An 18,825-nucleotide genomic window follows, 5' to 3' on the forward strand; every position below is an offset into this window, starting at 1 on the left:
AACTGTTTCCAGTGACTGAAGGGTCGATAACCAGAGGGCACGGATTTAAGGTGATTGGCAAAAGAACCAGAGGCGACATGAGGAAAAACTTTTACACAACGAGTGGTGAGGATTTGGAATGCGCTGCCCTGATAGGGCGGTGGATACAGATTCAATAGTCGCCTTCAAAAGGGAATTGGATAAATACTTGAAAGAGAGAAAATGTCAGGTAGGGAAAGAGCGGGGGAGTGGGACTGACTGGATTGCTCTTCGAAAGAGCCAGCCCAGACTCGATGGGCCGAATGGCTGTACTATTCTATGATTTTATGATAAGCACCTGACCACTATATCGAATGAATCTTCATGATACAATACAGGCAGTATTCAATAGAAGAACATAGGAACTGACTAGTAAGGGCATCAAGGGCTATGGCGATAGGGCTGGTGAATGGAGTTGATGCAGAAGATCAGCCATGATCTCATTGAATGGCGGAGCAGGCTCGAAGGGCCGAATGGCCGACTCCAGCTCCTATTTCTTATGTTCTTATAAGAAGTAGGAGTAGGCCATACGGCCTTTGAGCTTGCTCTGCCATTTAATAAGATCATGGCTGAACCTCTACCTCAACTCCACTTTCCTGCCCGATCCCCATATCCTTTGATTCCCCTAGAGTCCAAAAATCTATTGATCTCAGTCTTGAATATACTCATCGACTGAGCCTCCACAGCCCTCTGGGGTAGAGAATTCCAAAGATCAACAACCCTCTGAGTGATGAAGTTTCTCCTCATCTCCTTCCTAAATGTTCAACCCTGTATCCTGAGACTGTGACCCCTGGTTCTAGACTCTCCAGCCAGGGGAAACATCCTCCCTGCATCTACCCTGTCAAGCCCTCTAAGAATTTTATACATTTCAATGAGATCACCTCTCATTCTTCTAAACTCCAGAGAGTATAGGCCCATTCTACACAATCTCTTCTTATAGGACATCCCTCTCATCCCAAGAATCAATCTAGTTGCACTCCCTCCAAGGCAAGTATATCCTTCCTTAGGTAAGGAGACCGAAACCATACACAGTACTCCAGGTGTGGTCTCACCAAGGCCCTGTACAATTGTAGCAAGACTTCCTCACTCTTATACTCCAACCCCCACAAAGGCTAACATACCATTTGACTTCCAAAATGTTTCTGTAGAAATGAAAACTGTGATTAAAGCAGAACTTGACACGTGCAATCTAATGAGTATCGGCGAGAAATATTTTTGCAACATCTTCCTTTTTTCTGAATTTTATTTTTCCACAGTCGATTTCGCAGGAAGCACAAAGCAAGAAGGACACTGGCAGAAGAAGTTGAAGCTCTGAGCTCGAAGCCACTTGAGGGGAAAGACTCGCGAGGTGAAAATGAAGATACGACAATGACCACCCTTGCTTGAGTGAGTGAGTAACAATGTATTGGCTAAAGGAGTTGGCCCATTTCTGGGCCCAGTGTTTCTAAGATGGCGTTTCCAAGGGTCAATCTTACTCCAGTATGAGATGAAAGACAAAACCGAGGAATATACAGATGTTCGGGGGGGGAGGAGGGGGACGTGGGATGGCTATCCAGACCTATCCGTTGGGAGTGATGATCACTCATTTTGGTGTGCAAATGGCACATTTTTTACATAGAATGACGTAGAATTTTACATAAGAATTAGGAGCAGGACTCGGCCATTCGGCCCCTCGAGCCTGCTCCGCCATTCAATAAGATCATGGCTGATCTTCGACCTCAACTCCACTTTCCCACCCGATCCCCATATCCCTCGATTCCCCTAGAGTCCAAAAATCTATCGATCTCTGTCTTGCAGCACAGAAACAGGCCATTCGGCCCAACTGGCCCGTGCCGGTGTTTCTGCTCCACACGAGCCTCCTCCCACCCTTCTTCATCTCACCCCATCAGCATATCCTTCTCCCTCATTTATTTATCTAGCTTCCCCCTTAAGTGCATCAATTTTGATGCATGCCAGTTTTTTAAAAAGAATAGCTCCATTTGGGGTAACTTCCAGATGTTTGCTCCCAGCAAGCATTGTGTGCCAACAGCATTGATCAGAAATTCAGATGTGCGCACGGCTCCATGATTTTCCGACCATTAATTTTAATACTCGGAGAATTCAATGCAAGTTTCGGACAAGCACTGCCAGTGGTTGAGGGTTGCCACTTGTCCGCTGTGGCTCACCCTCGCCTCTGAGTCAGAAGGTTGTGGATTCGAGTCCCACTGCTGAGACTCCAGTGCAGTGCTGAGGGAGCGCTGCACTGTCGGAGGTGCCGTCTTTTGGATGAGATGTTAAACCGAGGCCCCGTCTGCTTTCTCAGGTGGACGTAAAGATCCCATGGCACCATTCCAAAGAAGAGCAGGGGAGAGTTCTCCCCGGTGTCCTGGGGCCAATATTTATCCCTCAATCAACATTACTAAAACAGAATAGTGTAGATGCATTTAAGGGGAAGCTAGATAAACACTTGAGGGAGAAAGGAATAGAAGGATAGGCTGATGGGGTGGGAGGAGGCTGGTGTGGAGCATAAACCCTGGCACGGACCAGTTGGGCCGAATGGCCTGTTTCTGTGCTGTAGAGCGATGTGTCTCTGAGCTCGGGAGAGGGCACTAGGCTGGGGTTCCTTCTCCCGCTTGCTAGCTCAGTGACACTTGCTGCAAAGTGTTGAGTGTTGGGCGTAAGGATGTGATCAGATTGGTTATGGCTTCCATGATCAAACACGCCTTCTAATCTGAGGCGCGAAGAATGGATTCTTGGGTGAGGTAGCGGAGAGCCAGGGAGAGTCAGCACCTTCAGGAGGGAAGGATTCCAAATTGACAAAAGGGGAGAAAAAAGATTGACCTGAGTTCTATGAATAAAACTCTGCTGCTGTTTTCAAATGTAAATTTTCTGTTTCACCATTTTCCCCCCCCACCCCCCTCTCTCCTCCCCACAGGATCTTTCCAGGTGACCCCTGCAGGCAGGATGATCAATCCAGGAAGCCCAAGATTTTTCTGGCAAAGGCTGTGTCGCTCCAGCCAGTCTGAACATTTTAAGCGGCAGATTAAAATTTGAAAAGATGGTAGATTAAATTTGGGAAAGAAAGATAATATGTCACTAACTATATTTAAAGTAAACTAACAATTACTTGCAGCATGTGCGAATCCTGTACTTCACCCTTCACTGCACCCTGAACTGGTGCTGTAAAGACCATAGACTTTGTATCACGAACTGGAAAAAGGATTTAAATACATATGCTGGACACTAAAGAATAGGAGACGACTGAAAGGTTAATCGACAGTCCTAGACCCACGGATGGTCAGATCTGGAAGTCTTTCCCAGAGATCAGTCCATCTGTTACTATCTCATCTACAGATGTGGAACCTACACCTAACAATAGCAAAATATTTGTTACTTAAAGGATCTGGGGCACATGGGGAGACTGAAGTGTTTTGTCTTTTGCTAATTTTAGCGCAGAAAGAAGACGATTAAAAAAAAAAAAAGGCGATATTTTACGGCCATTACTTGTCTCTGCGTTTAAGAGAAACAACAGAATTTTTGACCCAGGAAGAAAATTGTTGCCTTGGGTGAACTTTCCCCCTACGGCGCGCATTATACGCTGATCCTCGTAGAGTGAATAACGGTTCAGAAATCACTACTTTTTTTTAATAAAAGAAACCGCACTTTTTTTTTGTTCAAGAAAAAAGTTGTGACGAAATTTTTGTTTATGAATGTTGCTAAATGAGTTATAGGAAAAAATGAAGGTATACCGGACAATTAGTTGGCGGGTTCACTGCTCTGCTGCTATGTCAGTACATCTGAACTGGGTGAGGTGAACTCGCAACAGATTGTACGAGTGTTAAGGTGTTTCCTCTTTCTCTCTGTACTGCCGCTGCAATAGAGTTTGGTCGTTCAGAAATATGGATGGATGTGTTTTTGGGGGAGTATGAAATTGCAATAATTTGTTATTTAATAAATATACTACATTTGTGAGCCAACCAATTGTCTTTCCTATATTTTAACTCACTAGTACAAGTATGTGTCAGCTGTGGCTCAGTGGGCAGCACTCTCGCCTCGGAGTCAGAAGGTTGTGGGTTCACAGTCCCACTCCAGAGACCTGAACACAAAATCCAGGCTGACACTCCAGTGCAGTGCTGAGGGAGTGCTACACTGTCGGAGGAGCAGTACTGAGGGAGCGCCGCTCTGTCGGAGGGGCAGTACTGAGGGAGTGCCGCACTGTCGGAGGAGCAGTACTGAGGGAGCGCCGCTCTGTCGGAGGGGCAGTACTGAGGGAGCGCCGCACTGTGGGAGGGGCAGTACTGAGGGAGCACTGCACTGTCGGAGGAGCAGTACTGAGGGAGTGCCGCACTGTCGGAGGGGCAGTACTGAGGGAGTGCCGCACTGTCGGAGGGGCAGTACTGAGGGAGCGCCGCACTGTCGGAGGGGCAGTACTGAGGGAGCGCCGCACTGTCGGAGGGGCAGTACTGAGGGAGTGCCGCGCTGTGGGAGGGGCAGTACTGAGGGAGCGCCGCACTGTCTATGTTTCCTACATTACAACAGTGTCTACACTTCAAAAGTACTTCATTGGCTGTAAAGCGCTTTGGGACACCCGGCGGTCATGAAAGGTGCTATAGAAATGCAAGTCTGTCTTTCTCTCTTTATCCAAACAAGTAAACTGATGGTTAGTTTGATCGATCCCGTGTCTGGTTTATGAGGCGTAGAGAGAAAAAAAAGTGTTCATGACGCAGAAGTGGCAGTATAACTGGAGTCCGGTGCCAATCTGACTCCCGAACACACTAAAGCCAAGTAGAACCACATTGCCTTCAGGAGCCTGTCTTGCACAGTCTGGTCACCTGGTTGAGTATAACTTCAGTCTGTGAATGTAGCGTGTTGTGACTATCTGTCCGTATTCTCCTTTGACCATGAGTCAGCGTACCTCTCTGATTAAGATTCCATGAAGTACTTGAAAGCATTGCACGCATCTGAATCTGGAGCACGGTGGTGTTGCCATGGTAAAAATGAGAAATAAGCCAGGCCCCAGACTCTGACTAATACTATGAGAAATAATCCAGTTATTGGTTGACCTATGAGGAGAGATTGTGTAGATTGGGCCGATACTCTCTGGAGTTTAGAAGAATGAGAGGTGATCGCATTGAAACATACAAGATTCTGAGGGGGATTGACAGGGTAGATGCTGAGAGGATGTTTCCCCCTGGCTGGAGAGTCTAGAACCAGGGGTCACAGTCTCAGGATAAGGGGTCGGCCATTTAGGACTGAAATGAGGAGAAATTTCTTCACTCAGAGGGCGGTGAATCTTTGGAATTCTCTGCCCCAGAGGGCTGTGGAGGCTCAGTCGTTGAGTATATTCAAGGCTGAGATTTTTGGACTCTAGGGGAACCAAGGGCTATGGAGATCGGGCGGGAAAGTGTAGTTGAGGTCGATGATCAGCTGTGATCTTATTGAGTGGCGGAGCAGGCTCGAGGGGCCGTGTGGCCGACTCCTGCTCCTAATTCTTGTGTTCTTACTGGTTAAGTTGATTGTGGATATATATTTGAAATATTTGAAAAGGAAACATTTGCAGGGCTCTGGGCGAAATAGCAGGGGGGAGTGGGACTAATTGGAGAGCTCTTTCAAAGAGCCGGCACAGGCACGATGGGCCGAATGGCCTCCTCCTGTGCTGTCTGAATCTATACTGACTTGTGATTTCCAAGGGTCTATAAGCACAGGGGCCCAATCAGCTTGTCCTCTTAAAAGCAGAATTTCCATTTTTTTTTAAAGTTCTGTTGCTTTGTGCAGTTGTGTTTTGCAAGGTGACAGTGCTGTGTGGACTGTTAACTGTGACTGCTTGGGAGAATTTCAACAACCCTGTAAAACCTGTTGGTGAAGTATAGTCTGAGAGTTGCAGTGGATCCTGTTTCTGAATCCTCCCAGTGACCCCGTGACATTCAGGCCTGAATCGGCGAGCCCCAATTTAACACCAAACTGACCCATTTGCCATTAAATCAACAGCTATTCGTAATTGCTAATGATTCTGGTGGAACGTGAGTGAGCAGATACCTTTCAGGAAGTCCGTTTATCCATCCCAGCGAATCCGATAACTAGTGAGGGTTCAGTTAGAGTATAAGAAAAACCACTTGCAGTGATGTCCCCAAATACTGGTTTCACTTAATTACACCGACAACGATCTCGTTGGAATTAATTCCTCCAGGTAAAGGGCAAGTATGGTACTCAAAATATTACCGCAGATTAGCTTCATTACATAAATCCAATTTATAGTCTAAACTGGGCTATTAGATGACAAATTCAACACTGTTCGCTGAGTGGGAGCTTGCTGTGCGCAAATTGGCTGCTGCGTTTCCTACACTACAACAGTGACTACACTTCAAAAAGTACCTCATTGGCTGTAAAGTGCTTTGGGACGTCCAGTGGTCGTGAAAGGCGCTATAGAAATGCACGTCTTTCTTAAAGTGCATTAATAAGTCGGTAGTGAAATGAGCTATTAATTACATAGAATTCGGCCCAACCAGTCCATGCCGGTGTTTATGCTCCACTCAAGCCTCCTCCTGTCTTTCCTCATCTCACCCTATCAGCTTAACTCTCTATTCCCTTCTCCCTCAAGTGTTTGCCCAGCTTCACCTTAAATGTATCGATACTATTCACCTCAACCACTCCCTGTGGCAGCGAGTTCCACATTCTCACCACTCTCTGGGTGAAGAAGTTTCTCCTGAATTCCCCATTGGATTTATTAGTGACTATCTTCTATTGATGACCCCTAGTTTTGCTTCAATGGAATGGATATAATGGCGCAATGCCTACGGAATTATATACAATGTGCAGCACAGAAACAGGCCATTCTGCCCAAACTGGTGTTCCTGCTCCACACGAGCCTCCTCGCACCCCTCTTCATCGCACCCAAACAAATTCAGGATAATTCTTCAAAAGTAATTTTTAAAAACAATTTAACTACAAGCCATCATCCTTTAACATCCAAGCCAACCTAGAAAATTAGCCAAACTTTCCCAAAGCTTCAAACATGTTGACACAGCCTCCCCCCCCCGTCCCCCAATAAGCTATCAACTCGAGACTGGTCCTGAAATGTAATAGCAATTAGTTATATGGCCTTTATAACTATTCACTCCTCCAATTCTGCCCTCTTGAGCATCCCCTGATTTCCATCGCTCCACCATTGGCGGCCGTGCCTTCAGCTGCCTGGGCCCCAAGCTCTGGAATTCCCTCCCTAAACCTCTCCGCCTCCTCCATTAAGACGCTCCTTAAAACCGACCTCTTTGACCAAGCTTTTGGTCACCTGTCCTAATATCTCTTTATATGGCTCGGTGTCAAATTATGTCTGATGATTGCTCCTGTGACCCCGGGATGTCCCAAGGGGCTTTACAGCCAATGAAGTACTTTTTGAAGTGTAGTGTAGGAAATCCATCAGCTAAATTGTGCACAGCGAGATCCCACAAACAGCATTGACCGGATCATCTATTTTTAGTGATGTTGATTGAGGGGTAAATATTGACCAGGACACCGAGGAGAACTCCCCTGCTCGTCTTCAAAATAGTGCCATGGGATCTTTTACGTCCACCTGAGAGAGCAGACGGGGCCTCGGTTTAACATCTCATCCGAAAGGTGGCCCCTCCGACAGTGTGGCGCTCCCTCAGTACCGCCCCTCCGACAGTGCGGCGCTCCCTCAGTACCGCCCCTCCGACAGTGCGGCGCTCCCTCAGTACCGCCCCTCCGACAGTGCGGCGCTCCCTCAGTACCGCCCCTCCGACAGTGCGGCGCTCCCTCAGTACCGCCCCTCCGACAGTGCGGCGCTCCCTCAGTACCGCCCCTCCGACAGTGCGGCGCTCCCTCAGTACCGCCCCTCCGACAGTGCGGCGCTCCCTCAGTACCGCCCCTCCGACAGTGCGGCGCTCCCTCAGTACCGCCCCTCCGACAGTGCGGCGCTCCCTCAGTACCGCCCCTCCGACACTCCCTCAGTACGGCCCCTCCGACAGTGCGGCGCTCCCTCAGTACTGCCCCTCCGACAGTGCGGCGCTCCCTCAGTACTGCCCCTCCGACAGTGCGGCGCTCCCTCAGTACTGCCCCTCCGACAGTGCGGCGCTCCCTCAGTACTGCACTGGGAGTGTCAGCCTAGATTTTTGTGCTCAAGTCCCTGGAGTGGGACTTGAACCCACAACCTTCTGACTCAGAGGCGAGTGGGCTGCCCACTGAGCCACAGCTGACATGGTATTGTAACCTTTGATAAATATACTGCCATGTACTGGGGACGTCCTGGTTTCTACAACCGTGTGGTAAACATTGTTTTTATAGACTTCTGTCATAAAAGAGGAATGAATGGAATGTATTGCCATGGCAGTTGGTGTCTTGCGGTCAAGTTAATGGATAATTTCCATCAAAGGAAAGTGTGTGTGCAGAGGTTCTGCAGGGAAAGGTTCATCAACCAGTCAGTTACAGAAAACAGAACCTCCTAAAAATAGATGGTGGTGTGTGTCGAGGAACACTGTGCCAACAATGAGGGAGAGAAAGTTCCAGAAAGGGGACCAAAATTTAAAGAAGTTTCTCACGGTTGTGGTAAAGGCTACGTGACGCTAGTTTGATCAATCTATTGAGATTACCTCGATTGTTTACCCTGTACCTGAACTTCTCTCCAATGGGTGCCTTTGAGTCAATAGCTGTCGGTGTTTAAATTGCTCCGTTCTTTTGACCTCGAGTGTTTGCAGCTGGAGTCAAAGAAAGTGGCTGAAAGTTGGCTTAAGTGAAGTTCCTTCAAATAATCAGCTTGAGGTTTCATCGCAAGGCCTTCTCCCCCCCAACGGCCATGCCCCCTGCGCGCTCTCGCCATTGGTCGCCCAACACGTCCATCCTCGCGGATCCTCACCTTCCCCTCGGCCAATCGGGAACCAAACAGACTCTTGGTTGCCTGATTGGATAATTACTGACTGTCAGGCAAAGACCCTTCTCTTCCCAACTTCCAAACATTTTTATAACCAACAAACAAAAAAAAGTGTTTGAAATAAAATGATTTTTTTTTTTAAAATGCTCTCTGATTTTTCTGCCGGGGTCTTTGATCGCGGCAGGGTCCTGGGGATTACTCTTCAGTTGTTGGAGCGTCCAGGCCAATCCTGGCGGGTTCGCCACCAGCCTGTTGAAGCAGGCTATTCGCGTTTCTTTATTCACCCATTTCCAAGCAGTTCTTTTTTCAAGTTGTTTGGATGTGAACCTTATTACTCTGAATTTCTTCTTTCTGAAGTCATAGGATGCTCTTTTTAAAAATTAAACTATGTAGACTTGGGAAGAAATACGCGTACATATTTTGACACTAGGTGAAGCTTTGGGGAACCGGGTGTCCAGGATTTACGAATTAATTTTATTGGGCCGACACTGAGGAGCAGGAAAGAGCCATCCTAAGTCTGCCGTGGAGTTGAAATCCACTCGCCTCCCCTCTCCTCAATCTGAAGCCACAGTTCTTGGGATCAAGAAGAGATTTGTTTGATATAATGGGTGTTCATTTGACAGGCATCCATTGCAGTGCGAGCTCCCATTTCACTTGAATGGAGAATTACTTCCTGATCCCAACTTGTGTTTTACAAAATTCATCCAAAGTGACCTAATTCATACCAGATTGGAATTTTGCCTTTTTAGAATCAAACAGCACAGAAGGAGGCCATTCGGCCCATTGTGCCTGTGCTGGCTCTTTGAACGAGCTCTCCAATTAGTCCCACTCCCCCCTGCTCTTTCCCCACAGCCCTGCACATTTTTTGTTTTCGAGTATTTATCCGACTCCCTTTTGAAAGTTATTATTGAATCTGCTTCCACCGCCCTTTCAGGCAGCGCGTTCCAGATCACAACAACTCGCTGCGTAATTTTTTTTTCTCATCTCCCCTCTGATTCTTTTGCCAATTACCTCCAATCCGCGTCCTCTGGTTACCCACCCTCCTGCATGTGATTTGCTTTGTACCAGGAGGACACTGTAGGTAGAATTAAATAAATGAGGGTCACACAGAGAGACGTGATGGCAAACTTGATTTAGCCGTCACCATACCATGCATTGTCTGGGAAATGATACCAGGCCGCAGATGATGGGGACCTCACAGCTGAAATCCTCCTTACCTGGTCCAATTCAAATTGTTAGACTGGTCATACGGGAGCCGTACTTCTTTACTAGTGTCAGCCGTGGCTCAGTGGGCAGCACTCTCACCTCAGAGTCAGAAGGTTGTGGGTTCAAGTCCCACTCCAGAGACTTGAGCACAAAATCCAGGCCGACACTCCCGGTACAGTACTGAGGGAGTGCTGCACTGTCGGAGGGGCAGTACTGAGGGAGCGCTGCACTGTCGGAGGGGCAGTACTGAGGGAGTGCTGCACTGTCGGAGGGGCAGTACTGAGGGAGTGATGCACTGTCGGAGGGGCAGTACTGAGGGAGTGATGCACTGTCGGAGGGTCAGTACTGAGGGAGCACTGCACTGTCGGAGGGGCAGTACTGAGGGAGTGCTGCACTGTCGGAGGGGCTGTGCTGAGGGAGTGATGCACTGTCGGAGGGGCAGTACTGAGGGAGTGATGCACTGTCGGAGGGGCAGTACTGAGGGAGTGATGCACTGTCGGAGGGTCAGTACTGAGGGAGCACTGCACTGTCGGAGGGGCAGTACTGAGGGAGTGCTGCACTGTCGGAGGGGCAGTACTGAGGGAGCGCTGCACTGTCGGAGGGGCAGTACTGAGGGAGTGCTGCACTGTCGGAGGGGCAGTACTGAGGGAGTGATGCACTGTCGGAGGGGCAGTACTGAGGGAGTGATGCACTGTCGGAGGGGCAGTACTGAGGGAGTGATGCACTGTCGGAGGGTCAGTACTGAGAGAGCGCCGCACTGTCGGAGGGGCTGTGCTGAGGGAGCGCCGCACTGTCGGAGGGGCTGTGCTGAGGGAGCACTGCACTGTCGGAGGGGCGGTACTGAGGGAGTGCTGCACTGTCGGAGGGTCAGTACTGAGGGAGTGCCGCACTGTCGGAGAGGCTGTGCTGAGGGAGTGATGCACTGTCGGAGGGGCGGTACTGAGGGAGTGATGCACTGTCGGAGGGTCAGTACTGAGGGAGTGATGCACTGTCGGAGGGGCAGTACTGAGGGAGCGCCGCACTGTCGGAGGGGCGGTACTGAGGGAGTGCTGCACTGTCGGAGGGTCAGTACTGAGGGAGTGCCGCACTGTCGGAGAGGCTGTGCTGAGGGAGTGCTGCACTATCGGAGGGGCCAACTTTCGGATGAGACGTTAAACCGAGGCCCCGTCTGCCCTCTCAGAGGGGCGCAAAAGGTCCCATGGCCACTATTTCAAAAGAAGAGCAGGGAGTTATGGCCAGTCCCTGAATCAACGTCACTAAAAACATGATCTGATCATTATCACATTGCTGCTTGTGGGAGCTTGCTGTGTGCAATTTGGCTGCCATGTTTCCTACATTATAACAGTGACTACACTTCAAAAAGACCTTCATTAGCTGTTAAACGCTTTGGGATATCCTGAGGGTGTCACAGGCATTGTATCTTTCTATTAGTCATTCATTAAAAAAGTAGTAATTTTTATTTAAATTATACAATTAATGATTTCACTAGCAATTAACATCAATTGAGGATTGTTCGCCTTTAACGGGCAAGGTGTCTGATTGACTTCACTTTAGTCTGAACTGCATTTATGTTATCATGTCTTCGTTAACCTGTTGAGATTAAAAATAACTTACTAGCCTCTTTTACCATGAGCGGTTTAAACAGAATAATTTCTGCAATTGCCTTCAATTTCTGTACGTCAGTCATGTTTTAACACTTCAGCCTGAGGTGAGACAACCCCGTAATGTCTTTTATACTTGATGAGCGATAGAACATTACCATGAAAATACACAGCTTTTAATCCTGTAGCCTTAAGGAGAGGTCGTGCGTTGGAGTAGATCAAGCGAGAGTATCCAGTAACATGTGTACAGCGTACTGAGTCATTAGCTGATGGCCCAAATATCGTCCAACATTTTGATTAGATTTCAGTCTGACTGCCTGCCTAGACCGGGCAATTTGTGACTTCGCACACAGAGGGGTGGGTGGGTGACTGTTTGTTTCTCATTGCAGCTCTGTATCTTTTGTTTGCAAAGAATAAAGTTCAACAACTTGATCACTCGGTGCGGAAGTGGGTAGAAGCACTCAAACAATACTGTGTCCACAAACGAACACAAATATAATCTTATTACACAATTATTGACAGCTCTTGAGGATTTTATCGTGACGAGCCATTGACTCACAAGCAGTGAAAGGGAGAGAGAGTGTAGGCAACGAAACTCAAATGTCCACACAAGCACAGGGGGTGATGGGTGAACAGGTCTTGGTGCGAGTTAGGACACGGGCCGCCGAGTTTTGGATCACCTCAACTTTACGGAGGGTGGAAAGTGGGAGGCCAGCCAGGAGTGCGTTGGAATAGTCAAGTCTAGAGGTAACAAAGGCATGGATGAGGGTTTCAGCAGCAGATGAGCTGAGGCAGGGCGGAGACGGGCGATGTTACGGAGGTGGAAGTAGGCGGTCCTGGTGATGCTGTGGATATGTGGTCGGAAGCTCATCTCGGAGTCAAGTATGACACCAAGGTTGCGAACAGTCTGGTTCAGCTTCAGACAGGTGTTAGGGAGAGGGATGGAGTCAGTGGTGGGGACCCAAAGACAATGGCTTCGGTCTTCCCAATATTTAGTAGGCGATAATTCCTGCTCATCCAGAACTGGAAGTTGGACAAGCAGAGAGAAGAGGTGGTGAGGTAGAGCTGGGTGTCATCAACGTACATGTGGAAACTGAGGCTGTGTTTTCGGATGATGTCACCAAGGGGCAACATATAGATGAGAAATAGGAGGGGCCAAGGATAGATCCTTGGGGGGACACCAGAGGTAATGATGCGGGAGCCCGTTGCAGGTGATTGGGTGAAGGGGAAGTGCAAAGAGACCTGGGTGTCCTTGTGCACCAGTCGCTGAAGGTAAGCATGCAGGTGCAGCAGGCGGTTAAGAAGGCAAATGGTATGTTGGCCTTCATAGCGAGAGGGTTTGAGTACAGGAACAGGGATGTCTTGCTACAGTTGTACAGGGCCTTGGTGAGACCGCACCTTGAGTATTGTGTGCAGTTTTGGTCGCCTTACCTGAGGAAGGACGTTCTTGCCATGGAAGGAGTGCAGCGAAGATTCACAAGGCTGATCCCTGGGATGGCAGGAATGACGTATGAGGAGAGATTGTGTCGATTGGGCTTATACTCACTGGAGTTTAGAAGATTGGGAGGGGATCTCATCGAAACCTATAAAATTCTGTCAGGCCTGGACAGACTAGATGCAGGAAGGATGTTTCTGATGGCCGGGGAGTCCAGAACCAGGGGTCATAATCTAAGGATAAGGGGTAAGCCATTTAGGACTGAAATGAGGAGGAATTTCTTCACCCAGAGAGTGGTGAACCTGTGGAATTCTCTGCCACAGAGGGCAGTGGAGGCCAGTTCATTAAATATATTCAAGAAAGAGTTAGATATATTTCTTAATGCTAAAGGGATCAAGGGATATGGGGAGAAAGCAGGGACAGGGTACTGAATTTGGATGATCAGCCATGATCCCATTGAATGGCGGAGCAGGCTCGAAGGGCCGATTGGCCTACTCCTGCTCCTATCTTCTATGTTTCTATATCTATGTTATGACTGGAGAGATAGGAATAGAACCAGATGAGGGCAGTCCCACCCAGCAGGGAACATCATCCAGGGTTTTGCGCTCGTGATTGCTATCTCAAAGTGGATGCTGCATTTAGATAGGACCAGTCTTGGCTGTGATGTCTTCAACAATCAGACACTGTTGAGGTTCACACATGAGTAACGGACAGTGGCGCCAGGGAGTGACCAGTGCCTGTGGAACTGAATCCCAAAGAGGGAGTCAACACCTTGAGATGGGGAAGGAACTGGGGTGGGAGAAATAAAAGTAAATCTGCCCAGATTTCTGGACACCTCTTGCTGGAATCTATTAATGTTTCTGTTACATTGTCATACCTACACACTGCCCATCACATGGCAAATAAGATGCGCGAATATGTCTTTGAAATATTGATATCTGAAGGAAAAAGAAAAACTTGCATTTCTATAGCGCCTTTCACGATCACCGGACGTCCCAAAGCACTTTACAGTCAATGAAGTACTTTTTGAAGTGGAGTCACTGTTGTAATGTAGGAAGCGCGGCAGCCAATTTGCGCACAGCAAGCTCCCACAAACAGCAATGTGATAATGACCAGATTAATCTGTTTTTAGTGATGTTGATTGAGGGATAAATATTGGCTCCAGGAAACTGGGGAGAACTCCGCCCTGCTCCTCTTCAATCTTTTACATCCACCTGAGAGGGCAGAGGGGGCCTTGGTTTAACGTCTCATCCGAAAGACGGCACCTTCCAACAGTGCAGCACTCCCTCAGTACTGCCCCTCCGACAGTGCGGCGCTCCCTCAGTACTGCCCCCTCCGACAGTGCGGCACTCCCTCAGTACTGCCCCTCCGACAGTGCGGCGCTCGCTCAGCACTGGCCCTCCGACAGTGCGGCACTCCCTCAGTACTGCCCCTCCGACAGTGCGGCGCTCCCTCAGTACTGCTCCTCCGACAGTGCGGCGTTCCCTCAGTGCTGCCCCTCCGACAGTGCGGCGCTCCCTCAGTACTGCCCCTCCCACAGTGCGGCGCTCCCTCAGTACTGCCGCTCCCACAGTGCGGCGCTCCCTCAGTACTGCCCCTCCGACAGTGCGGCGCTCCCTCAGTACTGCCCCTCCGACAGTGCGGCGCTCCCTCAGTACTGCCCCTCCGACAGTGCGGCGCTCCCTCAGTACTGCCCCTCCGACAGTGCGGTGCTCACTCAGTACTGCACTGGAGTGTCAGCCTAGATTTGTTTTGTGCTCTTGTCTCTGGAGTGGGACTTGAACCCACCATCTTCTGACTCCGAGGTGAGAGTGCTGCCCACTGAGCCATGGCTGACACTTCCAAGTTTACAAAATTAATTAAAATCTAAAGCGCCTCATTTTGAACTGATTTGTACAACTAAGAGCCACTAGGGGGCAGTGATGAAACATTTGAGAGAAATCCTCAGACAATATAAAGGGACGGTTTGAACAATGTATTTCCCTCAGTGAGTTTCTCTTTAATAACTGGGTGGAGGCTCGATATTCCAGTCCCTTCATTTGGAAAATTATATTTCATATTTGCATGTCTCGCTTTAGGAATGTGGAACTCCTCCTCCCCCCAAAAGTGCAGCTTAGTAACAATGCCTCTTACGTTGTCCTTCTGTTTTCTGCTTGCTTTGAATTAAATTAAAAATTAAAATAGGTAGACATGTCAAATATTTGAAATGAGAGAGAACAGTCATTAACGGGAAAAAGAAAAAAAGAAAGACTTGCATTTCTACAGCGCCTTTCACAACCTTAGTGCTGTTAATTGAGGGATAAATATTGGTCAGGACACCGGGGAGAACTCCCCTGCTCTTCGAAATAGTGCCATAGGATCTTTTACATCCACCAGAGAGAGCAGACGGGGCCTCGGTTTGACGTCTCATCTGAAAGACGGCCCCTCCGACAGTGCAGCGCTCCCTCAGTACTGCCCCTCTGACAGTGCGGCGCTCCCTCAGTACTGCCCCTCCGACAGTGCGGCGCTCCCTCAGCACTGCCCCTCTGACAGTGCGGCACTCCCTCAGTACTGCCCCTCCGACAGTGCGGTGCTCCCTCAGTACTGCCCCTCCGACAGTGCGGCGCTCCCTCAGCACTGCCCCTCTGACAGTGCGGCACTCCCTCAGTACTGCCCCTCCGACAGTGCGGTGCTCCCTCAGTACTGCCCCTCCGACAGTGCGGCGCTCCCTCAGTACTGCCCCTCCGACAGTGCGGCGCTCCCTCAGTACTGCTCCTCCAACAGGGCAGCGCTCCCTCAGTACTGCCCCTCCGACAGTGCGGCACTCCCTCAGTACTGCCCTGCTTTTGTCAGCCTGGATTTTTGTGCATAATAATTAGGAGCAGGAGTACTGAGGGAGCGCTGCACTGTCGGAGGGGCAGTACTGAGGGAGCGCCGCACTGTCGGAGGGGCAGTACTGAGGGAGCGCCGCACTGTCGGAGGGGCAGTACTGAGGAAGCGCTGTACTGTCGGAGGGGCAGTACTGAGGGAGCGCCGCACTGTCGGAGGGGCAGTACTGAGGGAGCGCCGCACTGTCGGAGGGGCAGTACTGAGGGAGAGCCGCACTGTCGGAGGGGCAGTACTGAGGGAGTGATGCACTGTCGGAGGGGCAGTACTGAGGGAGTGATGCACTGTCGGAGGGGCAGTACTGAGGGAGTGATGCACTGTCGGAGGGGCAGTACTGAGGGAGTGATGCACTGTCGGAGGGGCAGTACTGAGGGAGTGCTGCACTGTCGGAGGGGCCAACTTTCGGATGAGATGTTAAACCGAGGCCTCGTCTGTCCTCTCGGGCGCAAAAGGTCCCATGGCCACTATTTCAAAAGAAGAGCAGGGAGTCATGGCCAGTCCCTGAATCAACGTCACTAAAAACATGATCTGGTCATTATCACATTGCTGTTTGTGGGAGCTTGCTGTGTGCAATTTGGCTGCCATGTTTCCTACATTATAACAGTGAATACACTTCAAAAAGACCTTCATTTGCTGTGAAGCACTTTGGGATATCCTGAGGGTGTCACAGGCATTGTATCTTTCTATTAGTCATTCATTAAAAAGTAGTAATTTTTATTTAAATTATACAATTAATGATTTCACTAGCAATTAACATCAGTTGAGGATTGTTCGCCTTTAACGGGCAAGGTGTCTGATTGACTTCACTTTAGTCTGAACTGCATTTATGTTATCATGTCTTCGTTAACCTGTTGAGATTAAAAATAACTTACTAGCCTCTTTTACCATGAGCGGTTTAAACAGAATAATTTCTGCAATTGCCTTCAATTTCTGTACGTCAGTCATGTTTTAACACTTCAGCCTGAGATGAGACAACCCCGTAATGTCTTTTATACTTGATGAGCGATAGAACATTACCATGAAAATACACAGCTTTTAATCCTGTAGCCTTCAGGAGAGGTCGTGAGTTGGAGTAGATCTAGCGAGAGTATCCAGTAACATGTGTACAGCGTACTGAGTCATTAGCTGATGGCCCAAATATCGTCCAACATTTTGATTAGATTTCAGTCTGACTGCCTGCCTAGACCGGGCAATTTGTGACTTCGCACACAGAGGGGTGGGTGGGTGGCTGTTTGTTTCTCATTGCAGCTCCGTATCTTTTGTTTGCAAAGAATAAAGTTCAACAATTTGATCACTCGGTGCGGAAGTGGGTAGAAGCACTCAAACAATACTGTGCCCACAAACGAACACAAATATAATCTTATTACACAATTATTGACAGCTCTTGAGGATTTTATCGTGACGAGCCATTGACTCACAGGCAGTGAAAGGGAGAGAGAGTGTAGGCAACGAAACTCAAAAGTCCACACAAGCACAGGGGGTGATGGGTGAACGGGACTTGGTGCGAGTTAGGACACGGGCAGCCGAGTTTTGGATCACCTCAAGTTTACGTAGGGTAGAATGTGGGAAGCCAGGAGTGCGTTGGAATAGTCAAGTCTAGAGGTAACAAAGGCATGGATGAGGGTTTCAGCAGCGGATGAGCTGAGGCAGGGCGGAGACGGGCGATGTTACGGAGGTGGAAGTAGGCGGTCCTGGTGATGCTGTGGATATGTGGTCAGAAGCTCATCTCGGAGTCAAGTATGACACCAAGGTTGCGAACAGTCTGGTTCAGCTTCAGACAGGTGTTAGGGAGAGGGATGGAGTCAGTGGTGGGGACCCAAAGACAATGGCTTCGGTCTTCCCAATATTTAGTAGGCGATAATTCCTGCTCATCCAGAACTGGAAGTTGGACAAGCAATCTGACAATTTAGAGACAGTGGAGGGGTTGGGGGAAGAGGTGGTGAGGTAGAGCTGGGTGTCATCAGCGTACATGTGGAAACTGACGCTGTGTTATTGGATGATGTCACCAAGGGGCAACATGTAGATGAGAAATAGGAGGGGCCAAGGATAGATCCTTGGGGAACACCAGAGGTAACGATGCGGGAGCGGGAAGAGAAGCCGTTGCAGGTGATTCTCTGGTTACGGTTAGATAGATAGGAATAGAACCAGGTGAGGGCAGTCCCACCCAGCAGGGAACATCATCCAGGGTTTTGCGCTCGTGATTGCTATCTCAAAGTGGATGCTGCATTTAGATAGCACCAGTCTTGGCTGTGATGTCTTCAACAATCAGACACTGTTGAGGTTCACACATGAGTAACGGACAGTGGCGCCAGGGAGTGACCAGTGCCTGTGGAACTGAATCCCAATGAGGGAGTCAACACCTTGAGATGGGGAAGGAACTGGGGTGGGAGAAATAAAAGTCAGAATGTAGTAAATCTGCCCAGATTTCTGGACACCCCTTGCTGGAATCTATTAATGTTTCTGTTACATTGTCATACCTACACACTGCCCATCACATGGCAAATAAGATGTGCGAATATGTCTTTGAAATATTGATATCTGAAGGAAAAAGAAAGACTTGCATTTCTATAGCGCCTTTCACGATCACCGGACGTCCCAAAGCGCTTTACAGTCAATGAAGTACTTTTGAAGTGTGGTCACTGTTGTAATGTAGGAAACGCGGCAACCAATTTGCTCACAGCAAGCTCCCACAAACAGCAATGTGATAATGAGCAGATTAATCTGTTTTTAGTGATATTGATTGAGGGATAAATATTGGCTCCAGGACACCGGGGAGGACTCCCCCCCACCCGCTCTTCTTCGATCTTTTACATCCACCTGAGAGGGCAGATGGGGCCTTG

General features: G+C 49.0%; 1 protein-coding gene across 2 annotated transcripts in view; it reads left to right on the forward strand.

The window, feature by feature from the left end:
• Positions 1-3,974, forward strand: part of btc (betacellulin, epidermal growth factor family member) — a 64,950-nt gene extending 60,976 nt beyond the window's left edge. Inside the window, exons 5-6 of one of the 2 annotated variants that reach the window (XM_086006033.1) lie at positions 1,275-1,408; positions 2,933-3,974. In XM_086006033.1, the coding sequence (XP_085862159.1) occupies positions 1,275-1,404 (130 nt within the window). In that variant the 3' untranslated portion in view covers positions 1,405-1,408; positions 2,933-3,974. The remainder of the gene's footprint in view (positions 1-1,274; positions 1,409-2,932) is intronic. The other variant, XM_086006028.1, reaches the window with a different exon arrangement.
• The last annotated feature ends 14,851 nt before the right edge of the window (positions 3,975-18,825 follow it).

This window comes from Somniosus microcephalus, chromosome 2 (genome assembly GCF_052327205.1).
Source record: "Somniosus microcephalus isolate GS21.2 chromosome 2, FLI_Smic_1.0, whole genome shotgun sequence".
Classification (NCBI taxonomy): domain Eukaryota; kingdom Metazoa; phylum Chordata; class Chondrichthyes; order Squaliformes; family Somniosidae; genus Somniosus; species Somniosus microcephalus.